This window comes from Podarcis bocagei (genome assembly GCF_964188305.1).
Source record: "Podarcis bocagei genome assembly, chromosome: 11".
NCBI lineage: Eukaryota > Metazoa > Chordata > Lepidosauria > Squamata > Lacertidae > Podarcis > Podarcis bocagei.
In genome coordinates, this window is record NC_138136.1 from 50490430 (window position 1) to 50507613 (window position 17184).

The following is a 17184-nucleotide window of genomic DNA, read 5'->3' on the forward strand; positions in this document are numbered from 1 at the left end:
TTTGTATTTATAGCCAGCTACTCATCAAATGGTGTCAGGGCAAGATACAAAAAGACATTTAAAATAAATAAAAAATGTGTAATTACAACCATAACATAAAAACCACAAAGCAACCAATTATCAGAATAACATAACTGCATCACGTAACTACAGTACACAGCAACGGAGGAGGAGGGAAGATAGCAATTCAACCAGAGACCTAAGTCCTTTCTGATGGTAGTGCAACCTCTTCCTTATGAGAGGATTACTCACTTAATGCCAGGGCTGGCCCAAGACATTTTGGCACCTGCGCAAGCCACAAAATGCCTCCCAGGGAAGAAGGGGTGTGTGAAGATCTACATCAGGAACAAGGATGTGTGGAGACCAACAGTGTTCCCTATTTGCTGAGAGGCCACTGCAGAGGCAGCATTGCAGGGGGCGGGGCTACTGGGATGAAGACAGATCCATCCTCCAAAGAGTGTGCCGCACAGCTGTCGCTGCCACCGTGGCATCAGCAGCACCGAGTGGTGCATTCCTTGGAAGCCAGATCTGCTGCCCCTGTGGATCCTGCCGCCTGAGGCAGTCGCCTCACCTTGTCTCATGGATGGGGCAGGCCTGCTTAATGCAGCAACTGTCCAAGACTTCAGGCAGAAGACCTTCTCAGTCTCACTTACTGAGAGCCACAGCACAACAGCACTCTGCCTACCTGTGATTCCCAGCAGCTAGTATTGAGGGGCTTAATGCCTCTGAGGTATTGTAACTCGGAGCCATTGGCAGGCCTCCTAATATATAGACTTTGTGTTCAAATTGAGGGTTGCGATATATTTCAATACTGTTGTGACATTTTGACCAACTTAACTTTATTATGAAAATTAAGTAGGTTATAAGTTGTTGGTTTTTCTGTTTTGTTTTTAAAGTAAGTAAACACGGAAATCTTTTAAAAAAACTTAATTCACTATCCCAGTGCATATTTTTTCCAGTTTTGAATGTTTTTAATTCTTGCGGTCATTACCGTACCTTTTTTTCATCTGCCTTGTATTCTTGGTAGATTTTGAGTGGGGAGAAAAGATACTCTGATGTCTTGATGTAAGTTCACAGGTTTATAAAACGCCATTAAGGCAAAGCACTTTGAATAATTCATGACCATTTATTTTCTTCCTTTTGACGATATACGGTTTTAATGAGCATACAATATGTGTTGCAGAAGATCGCACTGATTAATATTCTGCACAATATTTCCTGCAATGGCCAAATCCCATTAATCTTTTCCTAAGACAGCGAAAAGAATTCTGGGAAGATACTACTTGACTGGGAAAGAATGCTGTTGGTTCTCAGCAATATTTTAGCCACAGTTGTGTGTGTGTGTTTTAAAGAAAGTTTATGGCAGAATTGTTCACATCGCAGGAATGCAAACTGTGTCCCAAACTGAATAGAGGATGCATTCAAATTTAAATAGAGGGATTGCAAAAATACAAGTGATATTTTGGCTTTGGCAAACTCCTCAGGTTTAAATGTTATTATTTATTTCATTTCCTATGTTGCATATATTAACAAAAACCTGTTAAAACAATTGCATATATATAGCAATAAAAAACTACTACATGTTCATACAGTCAAATGTTTTGGCTCCTGAACGCCACAAATCTGGAAGTGAGTGTTCCAGTTTGTGAACGTTCTTTGGAACCTGAACGTCCAATGTGACTTCCGTGGCTTCCGATTGGCTGCAGGAACTTCCTGCAGCCAATCGGAAGCCGCACCTTGGTTTCCAAATGTTTTGGAAGTTGAACGGACTTCTGGAACGGATTCTGTTCGACTTCCGAGGTACCACTGTATATAAAAACATTTTTAATTCAATGCACATACTGACTAGGATAAAATTGTCTAAAGCTTACTGGTGTATATCTTGCACTGTGTATAAAAGCAACACAGATACCTTCATTTTTAGACTCTGCTTGGGAGCTTGGCTGTGGACCTTCCTATGAGGTGCACCTATGTGGGGATTCTCACAATAAGCTCTGTGACACACCTCTGATTTCTAAATTGGTCTCAAGAGAAACAGACCTCCCTGAGGAGCTGAGTGCTATGCTAATTCACCTGTCCCAAATGAATACTGGTGTCAGGGATTTAGGAGCAGAGGCAAGGCCAAGGGAGGAAACAGAGAGCGAAGGGGAGGAGGCAGAAGAAAAGATGAGTGATGACGACGACCCGAGATCTCCTAGTCTTTCCAGTGAATCAGAGGATTCACAGAAAGGAGCACCAGTGGCCAGGGCAAGGGGGGAGTCTAGGGGGGCACCCCAGGAAGATAGAGCCAGAGGGGACTCAGGGGAGAGCAGTTGGAAATCGGGACCAGCGTCACCGCCAGGGAGCAGGGAAGAAGAAGGGAGCCAGGGGGCAAGCGCTGGCAGCTCACCACAGGAGGGAGGGCATGAGTCAGGAGTGGCCACACCTCCATCGGGGAGCGAAGAAACGGTTAAGAGGAAAGTGGAAGGTTGGGCGCGCGCGCCAAGTTCAAATGCAGAGGAAGGCGGCGCAGTAAGCAGCCCGGAAAGGGAACCAGGTCCTAAAGCCCGGCGCAAGGAGGCAGGAGGGTCCGGGTCAGCGTCAGAAGAATCCAGGAAGGAAGAAACCCCGGGGGGTAGAGGGACCCAGAGGAGGACAGTCAGGCGGAAAAGGTGGAGCAGGGCTAGGATATTAAGTTGGTGCACAAGGGGCGGAGACTCAGACGGAGCTTCGCCGATCTAGCTACTAGACGTTGAGTTGCGCGCAGCAGCGTGAGAATGGAAACTGCAATTCAATAAAGACTTTTACTTAATGATCGCTGGCTAGCGTGATCCTCTGTGAGCTAGGATCTTCAAGCAGCTCTGACAGTAAGCTCCGTCTCCCTCAATTGTGGGCATCTACAACCTCGAGGAGGGGAGAGAAGCAGGTGCCCACTAGCGAGCTCACGAACGGCAGACGACATGACGGCTGAGCAGCAGATAGAGGAACTCAGAAAAGCAGTGGCACAACTGAATGCCGAGGCTCTCGCATCCAGGAAGAGAGAGGAGGAGGCAGCTGCCGCCTGCAGGGATCTCCAGGTCAGGTTAGATGTGCTGACAAAGCAGACACCCCGGCAGGAGGGAATTGGGTTGGCGAGACGCACAGGCGGGCTGGTCTCTCACTTCGATGGGAACCTGCAACAGTATCCCAACTTTAGAGCAGACGTACTGTGCGCACTGCAACTGCTGCATAAAGACTTTAGAGATGAGCAAGAGAGAGTGGGATTCATCATGTCTCATTTGCATGGGGATGCTAAAGCATGGCTACGCAATTTATGGAGAGATAAGGATCCGGCGCTCCAGAATGCAGATGCCTTTATTAAAGCGATGGATGGGTGTTTTTTATCAAGCATTGACGTGGATCTTGCCCGGAAGGAGGTGCATGGGCTAAGACAAGGGAGGGCCAGCGTCAGGCAGTACCATGCCCGCTTTTTCGCCTTGGTCAGTGCCCTGGAATGGGACAGAGATTCGGCCCCTGTAAGAGACCTCTTTTGGGAGGGGTTGCACAGCTCGATTAAAGATGAGATCGCGAGGGGGGAGAGACCCCGAACCACCCAGGAGGTCGTTCAGAGGGCACTGGCAGTGGGGGTGAGGCTGGAAGAACGCCCGTGGAGCAGGGACGAAGGGCGTGGAGGGCGCGAACCAGCCAGGGGCCCCTCCTTCCTTCCCAGAGAAGCAGCGCGGGCGCAATCCACGCCTCCGCCAGGAGGAGGAGCCGAACCTATGGAGGTTGGAGGTGCAAGGGCTCAGTCAGCAACCAGAGCCCTAGCACCGGCAGCAGTGAAAGCGAAGCCTCCTAGAGGGAACAGGAAGTGTTACGTCTGTGAGGAGCCAGGGCATATGGCGAAAGAGTGTCCCCAGAGGCTCCACAAGCTCACTGCAGCCTCGGCAATGGTGACTGCAGCAACGCAGCAAGGAGGAACACAGCAGGGAAACGAAGTAGTCTGGCTGGAGGAAGAGGCCCTGGGGCCCAGCCAGACGTGTTAGTGCCGCAGTCCCCAGAGATTTTACAGCCCGTGAACCCCCTCCCGCCCAAACCAGTGGTGAGGCTCACCGCATCTCTCCAGCTGCCCAATGGAATCACCATGGACGTGCCCATCACAGTGGACTCGGGCAGCAACGCGGACTTTATAGGGCAGGACTTTGTCGACAAGCACGCTATACAGTTGCTGCCGGCCACACTGCCCCTGCAGGTTGTCACGGTGGATGGCAGGGAGTTGCTAGGGGGGCAAGTGGTGAAGCAGACGCCGCCAATGGCGATGCGACTTGGGAATCACAAAGAAATCATCAGCTTCAATGTCACTCAACTATCGGATACGCCCATTGTATTGGGAATGAGTTGGCTGGACAAGCACAGCCCAACGCTGGCTTGGTACCAGAGGCAGCTGGTCTTCGGCTCTTCCTTTTGTGCTGAACACTGCATCATGCACCGGCAGGAAGGAGAGGAAGAGGAGTCACAGCTGCTGCTAGGCACGCTGCAAGCGATTCCCCACAAGTACGCAGAATTTTTGGAAGTTTTCTGCGAGAAGGAGGCGGACAGGCTACCCCCTCACAGACCATATGACTGCAAAATTGACCTGCTGCCGGGGGCGGCGCTGCCTAAAGGGAAACTGTATTCCATGTCGGAGGACGAGCTGCAGGAACTCAAAGAGTTCATCGATCATAATTTGGAGCGCGGTTTCATCCGAGAGTCCAAGGCAGCGGGGGGCAGTCCTGTATTCTTTGTTAAAAAGCGAGACACGCCCCAAAAAAGACTGGTCGTGGACTATCGCATTTTAAACAGTGTGACCAAGCCGTCGGACTTCCCCATGCCCCGAATCGACGACCTCCTGGCGAAGGTGCGGAAGGGAAAAGTGTTCACCAAATTAGACCTGCGAGGGGCGTACAACCTCATTCGCATGCGGGAGGGGGATGAGTGGAAGACGGCCATGTTCACGCCACTGGGTACCTACGAATACAGAGTTATGCCTTTTGGACTGCAAAATGGCTCCCACGTTTTTCAAGCTTTCATGCATCACGTGTTGGCGGGACTTCTCTACAAGACGTGCGTCTGTTTCTTAGATGACATCCTGATCTTTTCGGAATCGCAGCAGGAGCATGACAGGCACGTCAAGGAAGTGCTGACCAGACTAAAGCAACATAGGCTCTACGCCAAGCTGGAGAAGTGCCAATTCGACGTGACGGAGGTGGATTTTCTGGGCTACAAGTTGTCTGACAAGGGGCTTGCCATGGACAGCGCCAAGGTTCGAGCGGTATTGGACTGGAAGAGCCCACGCAACCGGAAAGAGGTCCAAAGGTTTGTCGGCTTTGCGAACTTCTATCGCAAGTTTATCAAGGGCTTCGCTATGCAGACAGCGGCCATCACAGACACGCTTAGCTCCAAGAAAAAGAAGTTCGTTTGGACGGAGGAGGCGGAGCAGTCCTTTCAGGCACTCAAGCGTCTCTTCGCGTCGGAAGAGCAGCTGCTTCACGTCAACCCCAGCAGGCCGATGAGGGTGGAGACAGACGCCTCGGACAGAGCCGTGGGGGCGGTCCTGCTGCAAAAGGACCAGCAGGGGGTGTGGCGACCGGGAGCGTTTTACTCCAGGAAGCTCAGCAAGTCCGAGCAGAACTACACCATCTGGGACAGGGAGTTGCTGGCCATTCATGCAGCGTTCAAAGCGTGGCGGCACTTCCTGATCGGCGCCAAGCACACGGTGCAGGTTTGCACGGATCACAAGAATCTGGAGCACTGGCGCACGGCACAGTTCCTAAACCAGAGGCAGATACGCTGGGCTGAGTTTTTTGCGAACTTCGACTTCCGCATAGAGTATGTCCCGGGGGACACTAACATCATGGCGGACGCCCTCTCCCGTAAGCCACAGTATCTGGAGGATGCAACGCCAGCGGCAGCCATGCACATCTTCGCACCAACAGTATGGGCGTGCGCCGCGGCCACCGTGGACCTGGAGGCGGTGCGACGAGCGTTGCAGGATGACTCCTTCGCGCAAGCAAAGATGGCAGAGGTGCAAAGGGGCAAGGCTGTGGCCGACGGTTTCCAGCTACGAGATGGATTGCTCATCCGTAAAGGGGCCATCTACGTGCCGGGAGACGACCTTCGCGCCAAGGTGCTGCAGCAGCTGCACGACGCGCCCACGGCCGGGCACTTTGGCAAGGAGAAGACGGTGGAATTAGTAGCCAGGGATTTCTGGTGGCCTGGAATGAGAGGGGAGGTCGCAGACTACGTGGCAAGGTGTGACACCTGCCAGAGGGCCAAACCAGTGCACAGACCGCCGGCCGGACTGTTGGAACCGCTGCAAACTCCGGTCGAACCTTGGGAAAGGGTGGCTCTGGACTTTGTCACAGATCTGCCCAGCTCGAGGGGCAAGACGGCAGTGCTGGTGGTGGTGGACCTGTTTTCCAAGATGGCCCATTTCATTCCGTGTGCTAAGGTGGCCACGGCGGAGCAAACCGCCAAACTGTTCATAGACCACGTGTTCAAGGTTCACGGTCTGCCACGGTCTATTCTGTCCGACCGCGGGCGGCAGTTCATCTCGAATTTCTGGCAGAAGCTGATGGGCTTCCTGAACGTCAAGATCAAGCTGGCGTCGGCGAGACACCCGCAGACCAACGGGCAAGCGGAGCGGGTCAATGCCATCATGCAGCAGTACCTGAGATGCTATGCGAATCAACAGCCTGCGACGTGGGTGGATTACCTGCCGCTTGCCGAGTTCGCCTACAACAACACGAAGCACGTGTCCACGGGGGTCACGCCGTTCTTCGCCAACAACGGGAGGCACCCCAGAACCTTCCCGGGACTGGAAAGAATGGGGGAGGGGGAGCCGCAGACGGCAGATGCGTTCGCGTCGGAGCTGCAGGAAGTCCACGATCAGCTGAGGCGCCACCTGGAGCTGGCCAAACACGCATACAAGGTACAAGCGGACAGACACAGAAGGGTTGGCGAAGAGCTCCACGAGGGAGACTGGGTCTGGTTAGCAGCCCACGCAGTGCCGGCCAGGTCGTTGGCCAAGAAGAAACTAGGGCATAAACAACTGGGGCCCTACCAAGTCGAAGAGCAGGTCAACCCGGTAGCTTTCAGACTGGCACTTCCGGAGGGTTCCAGAATGCATCCGGTGTTCCACAGATCGGTGCTCACTCCCTACAAGGCACCACACAGGTTCCAGGAACCCGGAACGGTGCCGAGTCCGGTCAGAGACAGAACAGGGCACGCGGGAGTGGCACAGAAGGAGCGCATCAACGAAGTCACGGAGATTTTGGACTCCAGATGGGGGGAAGAGGGGGTAGAATACTTTCTCGCCAAGGAGGGCACCCCAGCCAGTGCGAACAGCTGGGTGCCGGGCTACGCCTTGGACGAACCTCTACTCAAAGACGAGTTTCATGCCCTCTTCCCACATAGACCTATGCCAGCAGACTTTTTCGACGACTGGCTTTTCACGCCCACGCTTTCGGCCAGCACTTTCCGGGGGTTCGACTCGGAAGAGGACCCGACACAAGACGTCCGTTCCCCGGAGGGGTCACCCTCGGGATCTGCATCAGAACCCTCGTATTGGTGGGACGATAGACCAGAGGAGCAGTTCCGCAGAAGGTGGCTGGAATGCCCAGGACGAGCAACGCCGCCAGGAGGAAGTGAGGGAGAGACGGACATGGACGTTTTCGGGGACGACCCTGGTTTCGAGCACGGCGGCACAGAGATGGAAGCGGAGGTGACCGTCGTCGACGAGAGCAGGGAGGGAGACCCGCGAGACTTCAGATGGAGGCCCGCCACGGGAAGCGAACGATATCCGACGTTCGTCCCTTTGCAACAGCAGCACCCAGCTCCAGCACCGGAAGGAGGGGAGGGGGGAATGGGGGGCTTCGAGGGGGGGATGGATGTCAGGGATTTAGGAGCAGAGGCAAGGCCAAGGGAGGAAACAGAGAGCGAAGGGGAGGAGGCAGAAGAAAAGATGAGTGATGACGACGACCCGAGATCTCCTAGTCTTTCCAGTGAATCAGAGGATTCACAGAAAGGAGCACCAGTGGCCAGGGCAAGGGGGGAGTCTAGGGGGGCACCCCAGGAAGATAGAGCCAGAGGGGACTCAGGGGAGAGCAGTTGGAAATCGGGACCAGCGTCACCGCCAGGGAGCAGGGAAGAAGAAGGGAGCCAGGGGGCAAGCGCTGGCAGCTCACCACAGGAGGGAGGGCATGAGTCAGGAGTGGCCACACCTCCATCGGGGAGCGAAGAAACGGTTAAGAGGAAAGTGGAAGGTTGGGCGCGCGCGCCAAGTTCAAATGCAGAGGAAGGCGGCGCAGTAAGCAGCCCGGAAAGGGAACCAGGTCCTAAAGCCCGGCGCAAGGAGGCAGGAGGGTCCGGGTCAGCGTCAGAAGAATCCAGGAAGGAAGAAACCCCGGGGGGTAGAGGGACCCAGAGGAGGACAGTCAGGCGGAAAAGGTGGAGCAGGGCTAGGATATTAAGTTGGTGCACAAGGGGCGGAGACTCAGACGGAGCTTCGCCGATCTAGCTACTAGACGTTGAGTTGCGCGCAGCAGCGTGAGAATGGAAACTGCAATTCAATAAAGACTTTTACTTAATGATCGCTGGCTAGCGTGATCCTCTGTGAGCTAGGATCTTCAAGCAGCTCTGACAACTGGATTTTGATGTTTACTGACTTGTGTGGAAAGAAGCTGTGGGGAATATCAGCCACAAGTACCCTGCTCTCCTAACCTATAAATTATCTCTCATATCATATTTAACAATGTTAAAGGAACCTGCTTTGCTGATGGTTCTCTCGCCATTTGTAGCCCTTTGCAAACACCTCTTCTCCTGTCCCCGATGCCTTGAATAATGATGGTGAGACAAATCCACTCTCATTACGGTATCCGTATATGAAAACACAACAGAAATTGAATGAAACCGTTTTCAAAGTAGCAATTTGCAAACCAAATAGCACCAAATTTGGTTCCATATCTTGCAAGATGTGCTGGAGTTTTTTGATCAAATAGTTCCTTGCTTCAGCAGCTCTTACAGGATGAAGTTGGCTTTAAAAATTAAAAAAACTGGGGCTATTTGATTACTGTGTAATACTCAGTCAGCCTCTAGCAAGTACAGTGTTGAGCTTCTGGGGTTGTATTTTCATTTTGTGGCATGTCTCTTAAGATTAAGAGCAGGGTACAAATGATGCCAGACGTGGGTGGTGCTGTGGGTTAAACCACAGAGCCTAGGACTTGCCGATCAGAAGGTGGGTGGTTCGAATCCCCGCGACGGGGTGAGCTCCCGTTGCTTTGTCCCTGCTCCTGCCCACCTAGCAGTTTGAAAGCACGTCAAAGTACAAGTAGATAAATAGGTACCACTCTGGCGGGAAGGTAAACGGTGTTTCCGTGCGCTGCTCTGGTTCGCCAGAAGTGGCTTAGTCATGCTGGCCACGTGACCCGGAAGCTGTATGCTGGCTCCCTCGGCCAATAAAGCGAGATGAGCGCTGCAACCCCAGAGTTGGCCACGACTGGACCTAATGGTCAGGGGTCCCTTTACGTTTACCTTACAGATGATGCCGACTGTAGCCTTTGTTTATGCATCATGGCATGAACTTTGCAAAAGCCTGGCTTTTGGCCCATGCAGTCTCCCTCTTGATCCAGTAAACTGAGTCTGAATGATGGCGGGAAGGTGCTCATCTCTTGATTAGTGCAGGGTTGCGCCTTGGGTTTGAGTCTGGGTTCTCCTGCATGTGAAACATGAGCCTTTTCCACCTGGCTCCCCCTGCATCATTTGTGCTCCTGGTGTCAGTGGTTGAATCTTAGGGTTGTGGGAAGGCAAATGTCCTATATGTCTGATACGTGGCTGAGAGGGTAGGCAACCATAGAGTGCTTTGTCCAGGCATGCAAAAAGTGAGTGGGGCCATTTCCCCCATCTCCTCCTGGGGGTGGGGGAGGTTTAACCTCGCATCTCCTGCTTCTAGACCAGAGCCAACAAAGGTAGCTGCTGATAATTGACATGTTTCCATGGCTGCCCTTGTTGCATGTCTTGGCCTTTCCTTTTGACTGCTTGTGAAAAAAGTATTTTCCTTCCTGAATGGCCCTTGAACTCTGTTGCAAGAAGGACTGTACTGAGGGGAAGCATATGTGCTGGTGTGTGTGTGTGTGTGTGTGTGTGTGTGTGTGTGTGTGTGTGTGTGTTTATTATCCTATTATTGGCTCCGTCCTTGTGTGGGCAGGCATGTGGGCATCATTGCAAACACAGTTCCCGATTACTATTTATTAATTTGTGAATCACTTTCCCCATATGTCTCAATACTATTTATAAACATGCCATAAAATAAAGCTGCAAATACCGTTTAAAATAGTACAAAAAAACCCGCAGTTGAGGGTAGGTTTAAAAACAGAACAAAATGAAGACCTAAAACAGAGACCTTTTCACCCCACTAGCAAAGCTTGCCAATGCAAAAACGTCTCAACAGGGATGCTGTTCAACAGAATTGGTAGGCAGACACTGAGGGAGTCCTATTGTTTTTATGCTTCTGTCTGTCTGTCTGTCTCTGTATTTTCTGGGTTGTGTCTTCCCCCCTTCCATCCATTCCACTGACCAGGGCTGGCCCTACCATTAGGCAGAGTGAGATGGCTGCCTCAGGCAGCAGGTGATGACAGGCAGCTGTGGTAGGCCTCTGGCTGTTGCTCCTGCGCCCCACATCCTCTTTTGGTAAACAGAGCTGCATATAGCACACAGCTCCCTGTCCTGGGGCCCTAACCCATCCCACTGGAGAACACTATCCTGTCTTGAAATAAGAATTAACCTGCCAGACCAGTTGGCTTCTGAACATGGAATGATGAGGAGGCACCATCTTTACCTCAGGCAGCACAGCGTCCTAGGGTGGCCTTCCTGCTCACATAGGAGCAGCATATACCTCCTCCTGGCCTGGCACCATTTGAGTAGAAGATTGCTCTGTTAATCCTGCTACTTGTGGTTTCCTCCCTCAGTTGCTGACTTGAACATTAATGAGTTTTATATTTTTATTATAACCCGCTTTCAGCCTTCACAGTAGATGATAGCAATCGTAATCGTAATAGTAATGTCAGTTTCCCGTCACAATGTTCTCGTTACAGCAATTATTTGCAATATAGTTCCAACTCAGTAGAGGGCACACTTTACTCTCTCTGCGTCTCTCTCATACACACAAACTTTTAAAAAATCCCCGTTCAGTCCTCTGGAGGAAGGGAGAATCTAAGCCAATGAAATTAGCCTTTGTTAATCAAATATTTAATCAAGCCCACTCTGCTAGGCCTAAACAAAAGGTAGAGTGTGGCCAGCAGACAGCTTTGCAAGTGCTAAAGCAAAACTTGGGCTGAACGTGAAAGGCTGGAAATGAATAACATTTTCCTTTGCCAAAAAACAAAACAGAAACAAAAGGCCGGTGTTTCTGGCCGCCCCTTTTTAACATGGTTACAAATGCTTGGTGACTAAAACAGTATGTGGGCCTGTGAGTTTCTGATACGGTTTTGGAGGAGCCATAGCCTCTCATCTTCTCACATGGGAGTCACTGCAGCATGGCTCCATCTCACAACACCTATAGGTCTTGGCTCAACACATATTGCTGTCTGAGGTGAAGGACAAGACTGCCTCCACTGTTCCATATATAGTGGTTAACTGGGCCAGCAACTGATTAAAAAAACACAACAACAGCACTATCAGTAGGGCAGCATTTTCTACTGCATTTGAGGGCAGTAGACTAGTTTAAGGGCACAGGGCATGGCACACACGACTCTGCCCTCCAGCACCTTGCACTAATCCCTGCCTCCTGCACTGGCCATCAAAGGCAACTGCCTCAGTCTACCTAATGGTAGGGCTTGCCCTGAAATTTAATGTTGGAAGCCCAGGATACATGGGGCAACTGTTGTGCAGTTGCTCTTCATACCAGTGTTGCCGCTGCGGGAAACTGATTTATCGCTCGCAGAGTGGCAGGAGGTTCCTTTCACATGGTCTGGGATCCTGAAATTACCTTTATCATGTGGGAAGCTGCCACGTGGCTTCATTACCATGAGGTAATATGAGTTGGGGACCATAAATGTGAAAACCGAATGATGTTTGCCTAGGTTGGGCCAGGTTATGGCTAATTATTAGTGATGAGAGTCCAGGAGCCTCACTGATGGTCCTTTGGCACCAGTAACTCCTATTTCTAATAGATATGTAGAAGAAGGAGCCACTAACTCAGAAAAGTGAGTTGTTGAGGGTGGTCTCTTAGAAGCAGCTTAAAAAGACTAGATGGCAAAAGCCTGGGGTAATAAACAGTGTATTTCAGCTGTTTGTCATAAAGGACCAAACATGGCTGCCCCTCTGGGAAAAACTGGGGGAGGCAGCCATGTTTTCCCCTGTAGAATTCCCTCTCGAGCAAGGGAATGCCATCAAGCTCTGTCCCTTCTATGAGGACTTACTTTATCCGATTCAAAGCACCAAAAGACCTGCACACCAGCTGCTCCAGGCTTTGAGCGGATGGAGTATTATAAAATGGGGGGTGGGGGGTGGGGAAGGTTCTTTAAAAATAGACAGAAACAGTGCTGGTTTTCCTCATGGCTGCTGATTCTAAGGGGGACTAAAGGGTCGACATAGGTTGGCGTGGGTGGGTCTGCTTGGGAAGCTGTGGGTTCCTCCTCCATATGCTGCCTCCATCATGACATAATACACAGCCATCATTACGCTTGACCACTGATAACCTTACCCTGCAGGAATGTGCCTAATCACCTGGTTGATGGCCATCACTGTATCTTGTGGTAGCGATGCCCACAGATTTAATGGTGTCCTGAGTGAATAAGTCATTCCTCTTTGTCCATCCTGAATCTCACAACATTTGGTTTTGTTGGATGACCCTATTGGGTTCTAGCATTATGAGGAGGGAGAGGAGAAGCCTCTTATCTGTTTTGTCTGCACTGTGCTTAATTTTGTACACCTCTGCTGTGTTCTCCCCTCCCCCCCCGAGCTATAAAGAAGCCATACATTGCAACCATTTTTTGCAGAGGAGTGTTGCTCAAGCCCCTTGATCTATTTGGTCACCCTCTTCTGCCCCATTTCCAGCTCTTGAAATAGCCTTTTTGGGGGGTTGTGGCTGTACATTACGGACTCACGAGCTCTGGATGGGAGCGTCACAAAATGGTTTAGGCTTTCAATCAGCACCAGTAATAGCTTCACATCAGTGTCATCATCGCTAAGATCATCACCAAACGTGTGTGGGAGTGCAAGAAAAGCAGCAGAGCCTATAAAATGCATTACGCTGAAGGTATGTTTGAAAAACATTAAGATCTGTGCAATCAGTCAAAGAGCCGTTTCCAATTCCAAGGTGGAATTACATGTTCCATCATGGTCTGGCATAAGGATGTGTTTCTAAGTGGCTTTTCACTGCACAGGATTACAGATGCTCAGGAATCACGACTTTTGATGTTGAAGCCTTTTCAGTCGGCATTCAAGAGGATGGAAGGGAGGCGTATTCACTGCTTTAAAATGTTAAAGTTTAAGAGGTTGTTTATTATAATTGGGGCTGAGGTTGGAGGTAGAGGAATCCATGGGCACGCATGGGTATTTGCAGATCCCTTGTCACTGACACCTCCTAGGGTGAGCTGCATTCAGTAAAGGCTGTTCAAAATGACAGGCCTGTCCTACCCAAGGAAATACGTAAAACACGGGGGTGGGGTGGGAACTGTTAGCATTTTTATTAAAACCAGGCAGGCAGGCTGAACAGAGATGAGAATTCCTCGCAGTTGTTAACACCATAAAAAACCTGTAAGGATTACATGGCACCCTCAGTCATGATACAGGATAATATTTTGTACACTTCCCCTCATATCATTGTGCTGTTTCCCCTTGATTCTGTCAGGTGAATGTACCTGAACTGCTCTCCCACCCACCCACCCAAAAAAAGAGGAAGAAAAGAAAAAGGAGATAATCAGGGTGAGGTTTTCTAACCTGGGTTGAACTCTAGAAAGGAGCAAGCAGCGTTTCTGCAGCATGATTCAGTTTGAATTCCACTTTTGATGCACTTTTGATTTCCCAAACTGGGCTCCTTCAGGAGGAATGGCAGGACATGGATGAATAAATGAATGTTTAGCTCTTGTAAGATATCTGTAAAGTTATTTATTTAAAGTTAAACACTGGTATAGGTATAAATAAATACATAGTGCTTTTAATGAAAGGCAAACTATTATTTGTGGTTATGTGAGCAACAATCCCTCGTGTTGTCTGTGCAGTTCTGCATAAGTACAGTGGGGGGTGGGATCCTGAGTCTCTTTTTCACCTTTCCTTCTTTTCGAAAGCAGAGGACACAATTTATCAAGTGTAAGTGCATGAAATCCTTTAATTTCAATGAGAGAATGAAGGTCATGTTTAAATCTCTCCCACTGGATTAATGTCTTTTGGAAGGCTGTCTTGAGAACTTCAGTACTTGCCATGCCTACTTTAGCACTTTGTCTACTCCCACTTTGACATACAGCCCTCCAAGAGTTGACAGTGGGTCAGTGTGGCCCTTGGCGCTCCAAGAAGGTTAGCTACCTCTGCTATAGATGATGGTGCCGATTGTAATCTCCTTTACTACATGCCATTGTATTTTGTTGAGGCTAGATGTTAAGCTTGTCATTTTCATAGAATCATAGAATTGTAGAGCTGAAAGGGACATTGAGGGTCATCTAGTCCAACCCCCTGCAATTCAGGAATCTCAGCTAAAGCAATTGAGGTGTAGCCTATTTCTCTTAGAAACCAAAAAGTTTCAATCCTGTCTGTCTGTCTTCTTCTTCAGGTACAAAGGTTTCAAAGGTAACTGCTCCATCTCGTTTATTGAACAGTTCAAGGTCCTCCACCTATGTAATAAATACTGTGAGATGCTGGGACTGAAACCCCTTCAAGCCAGCGGTCAGAAGCAGAGGAAGCCAGCAACCCCCAAAGTCAAGGCACTGCCAACCTCAAGTACTGTAAAGAAAACCGCGGTCAGCACACAGATTGCCAAGAGAACATAGGAACTTGTTTCCTCCCAAAAGAGACATTTCTCATTCTCATCTTTGTAGAATGGACCTCTCTAGAAATACAGACTGTACTTTCTGGAACCGAACACTCCAGCAGTGGGGCTCTTTCAGAGCATTCAACATTCTGCAAGAAGAAAGTGGTTAGTCTAGGACACGCGAACGTTTGAAAAGATCAGCACCCCCAATACCAAGCATAACCATTCACATAGACTGCCTAAATGGACTGGGGGGCATTATTTGCACAATCCATCTTTTTGGAAGGCTGTGCAGGACTTAGGCCTTTTGGGAAAATTGCATTTTTAGTAGATTTCTTCCACATAACTCAGCTGCTAGGTAAATCTATAAATATATGTAGGACGTTTCAACCCACGTGAGGTAAAAGCTACACACTCCGGAATGCGTGAACCTGCTTCGCCTGCCTCTTTTTACTCAAACGAAGAACTGCTGTTTCTAGAAGTTTCCGAAAGCTGGCTTCTCAGACATGCATAACAGGTGCCGGATGCAACGAAGCATATGAGGGATTCACCTGCGGGCCTTAGGCATTTGGGTTGTTGGGTTTTTTTGCACTGGTTTTCAATATTATAAGTTATGTCAAAGATATAATGTAAAACAACACAGTGGCATTCACCAGGTGACCTGGGGACTGTGTGGAGCCCACAATGTCTTTATCCTTTAATCATACCCCTAATTTAGCCTTCGGCTGACTTTTGTATAGCAACGCATCATGTCTCCTCTGCTAGATGATTTTAATCTGTGGCTGTTATGAAGAAGTGTGTGAGAAAAATGAGAGAGAGAAATGGGTGTGGGAGTTGTGGGAGTGTGTGTGTGTGTCTGTGGGTGACATCAGTGGTTAGAGAAGGCTTCCATGGTGCAGAGCAGAGAGTTACTGCTGTATTTGTGAGACTTATAACCGAAGAAATAAGAGCCATGTTAATCAGACTGAAGGTCTCAGTGCTGTGTCCTTCCCTAAGAATCCCCACCCCAAGCCTAGCAAATCGTATTCTGTGGTTTAGTGCCTTTAAACATGATTGAAGCTCGACTTGAACCTTGCAGGAAAGGGTGGGGACTGCCTGTTCAAAATGAGTGTGTGTGTGTGTATAAGTGGATGTTACAAATCTGACATCATTTTCTTTCATTGGATTTCAGAGTACGTAGATCTGCAGGAGTAGTTCATTTCATTATACCTGAAGCCCCATTAAGATATTTCCTATATTTCACCCACCCACCAACAGTTTCCAGGTCAATACCACTGTACCAGAATAATGGTTTTGTTTCCTAATTATTTGCACAGTAATAATAATGCTTGTTATACTCCATGCATTTTTTCTCCAATTAAATTCCTACTGAAACAAGACTTAGCATTGTGAACATGTTGATAATTCGCCTGATGCTGTGAAGGAGTGTACCAACCATTTCTAGGACCCCCCCCCCCGCTCAGTTAATGATAACCAATTCATCAGCAGGTTTTTCCTGTTAAAGGCCTGGCCTGGCTCCTGTTCATAGGAAACTTTGAAGTCCAAGGGTTAGGAACCTCTAGCTCACAGGCCAAAATTAGTGTCATCAGCACCACGCTCTAACCAGCTGAGCTTGACCCACCAGAGGTTCACATTTCCCCGAAACCACACCCACCTTCCCGTCATATGTGAAGTCAGGTGTGAGGCAGGTGGAGATGCAGCTACCTGTGTACAATAGGGAAGCCGCGCATTCCCACCTGTGCATTAGGAAGGGAAGGCAGGCTTTGACTCTACCACATGTCAAATTTGGGCCATGAGGCTAGGATCTGATAAAGGTCTGGCCTACAAAGCCCCACCTCTGCTTTAAATGTCCTTGAAAGCATTGACTTCTCTCGATAGCTCAGTTGGTAGAGCATGGGGCTCTTAATCTCAGGGTTATGGGTTTGAGTCCCACGTTGGGCAAAAGATTCCTGCATTTCAGAGAGTAGGGCTAGAGGACTCACGTGGTCCCTTCTATGATTCTATGATACTATGAGTATGTCATCCTATTGAATATGTGTCAAACAAGTCTGGAGGGTTGTATTAATGGAGTTGTGCCGCAAAGGCATTATCTGTGGACCATGTGCTCATATTTTTGTCCCACACTTATATCTGAAATGGGACGTGGGCGGCGCTGTGGGTTAAACCACAGAGCCTAGAGCTTGCCAATCAGAAGGTTGGCGGTTCGAATCCCCGCAACGGGGTGA

At 49.6% G+C, this 17184-nt stretch overlaps 1 protein-coding gene across 3 annotated transcripts in view; it reads left to right on the forward strand.

Annotated features, from left to right (window-relative positions):
* ALPK2 (alpha kinase 2) overlaps positions 1-16338 on the forward strand; it is a 71763-nt gene extending 55425 nt beyond the window's left edge. For all 3 annotated transcript variants that reach the window (XM_081212612.1, XM_081212614.1, XM_081212613.1), the window contains one exon: positions 14762-16338. In XM_081212612.1, coding sequence (XP_081068738.1) covers positions 14762-14978 — 217 coding nt within the window. In that variant the 3' untranslated portion in view covers positions 14979-16338. The remainder of the gene's footprint in view (positions 1-14761) is intronic.
* Positions 16339-17184: the final 846 nt, after the last annotated feature.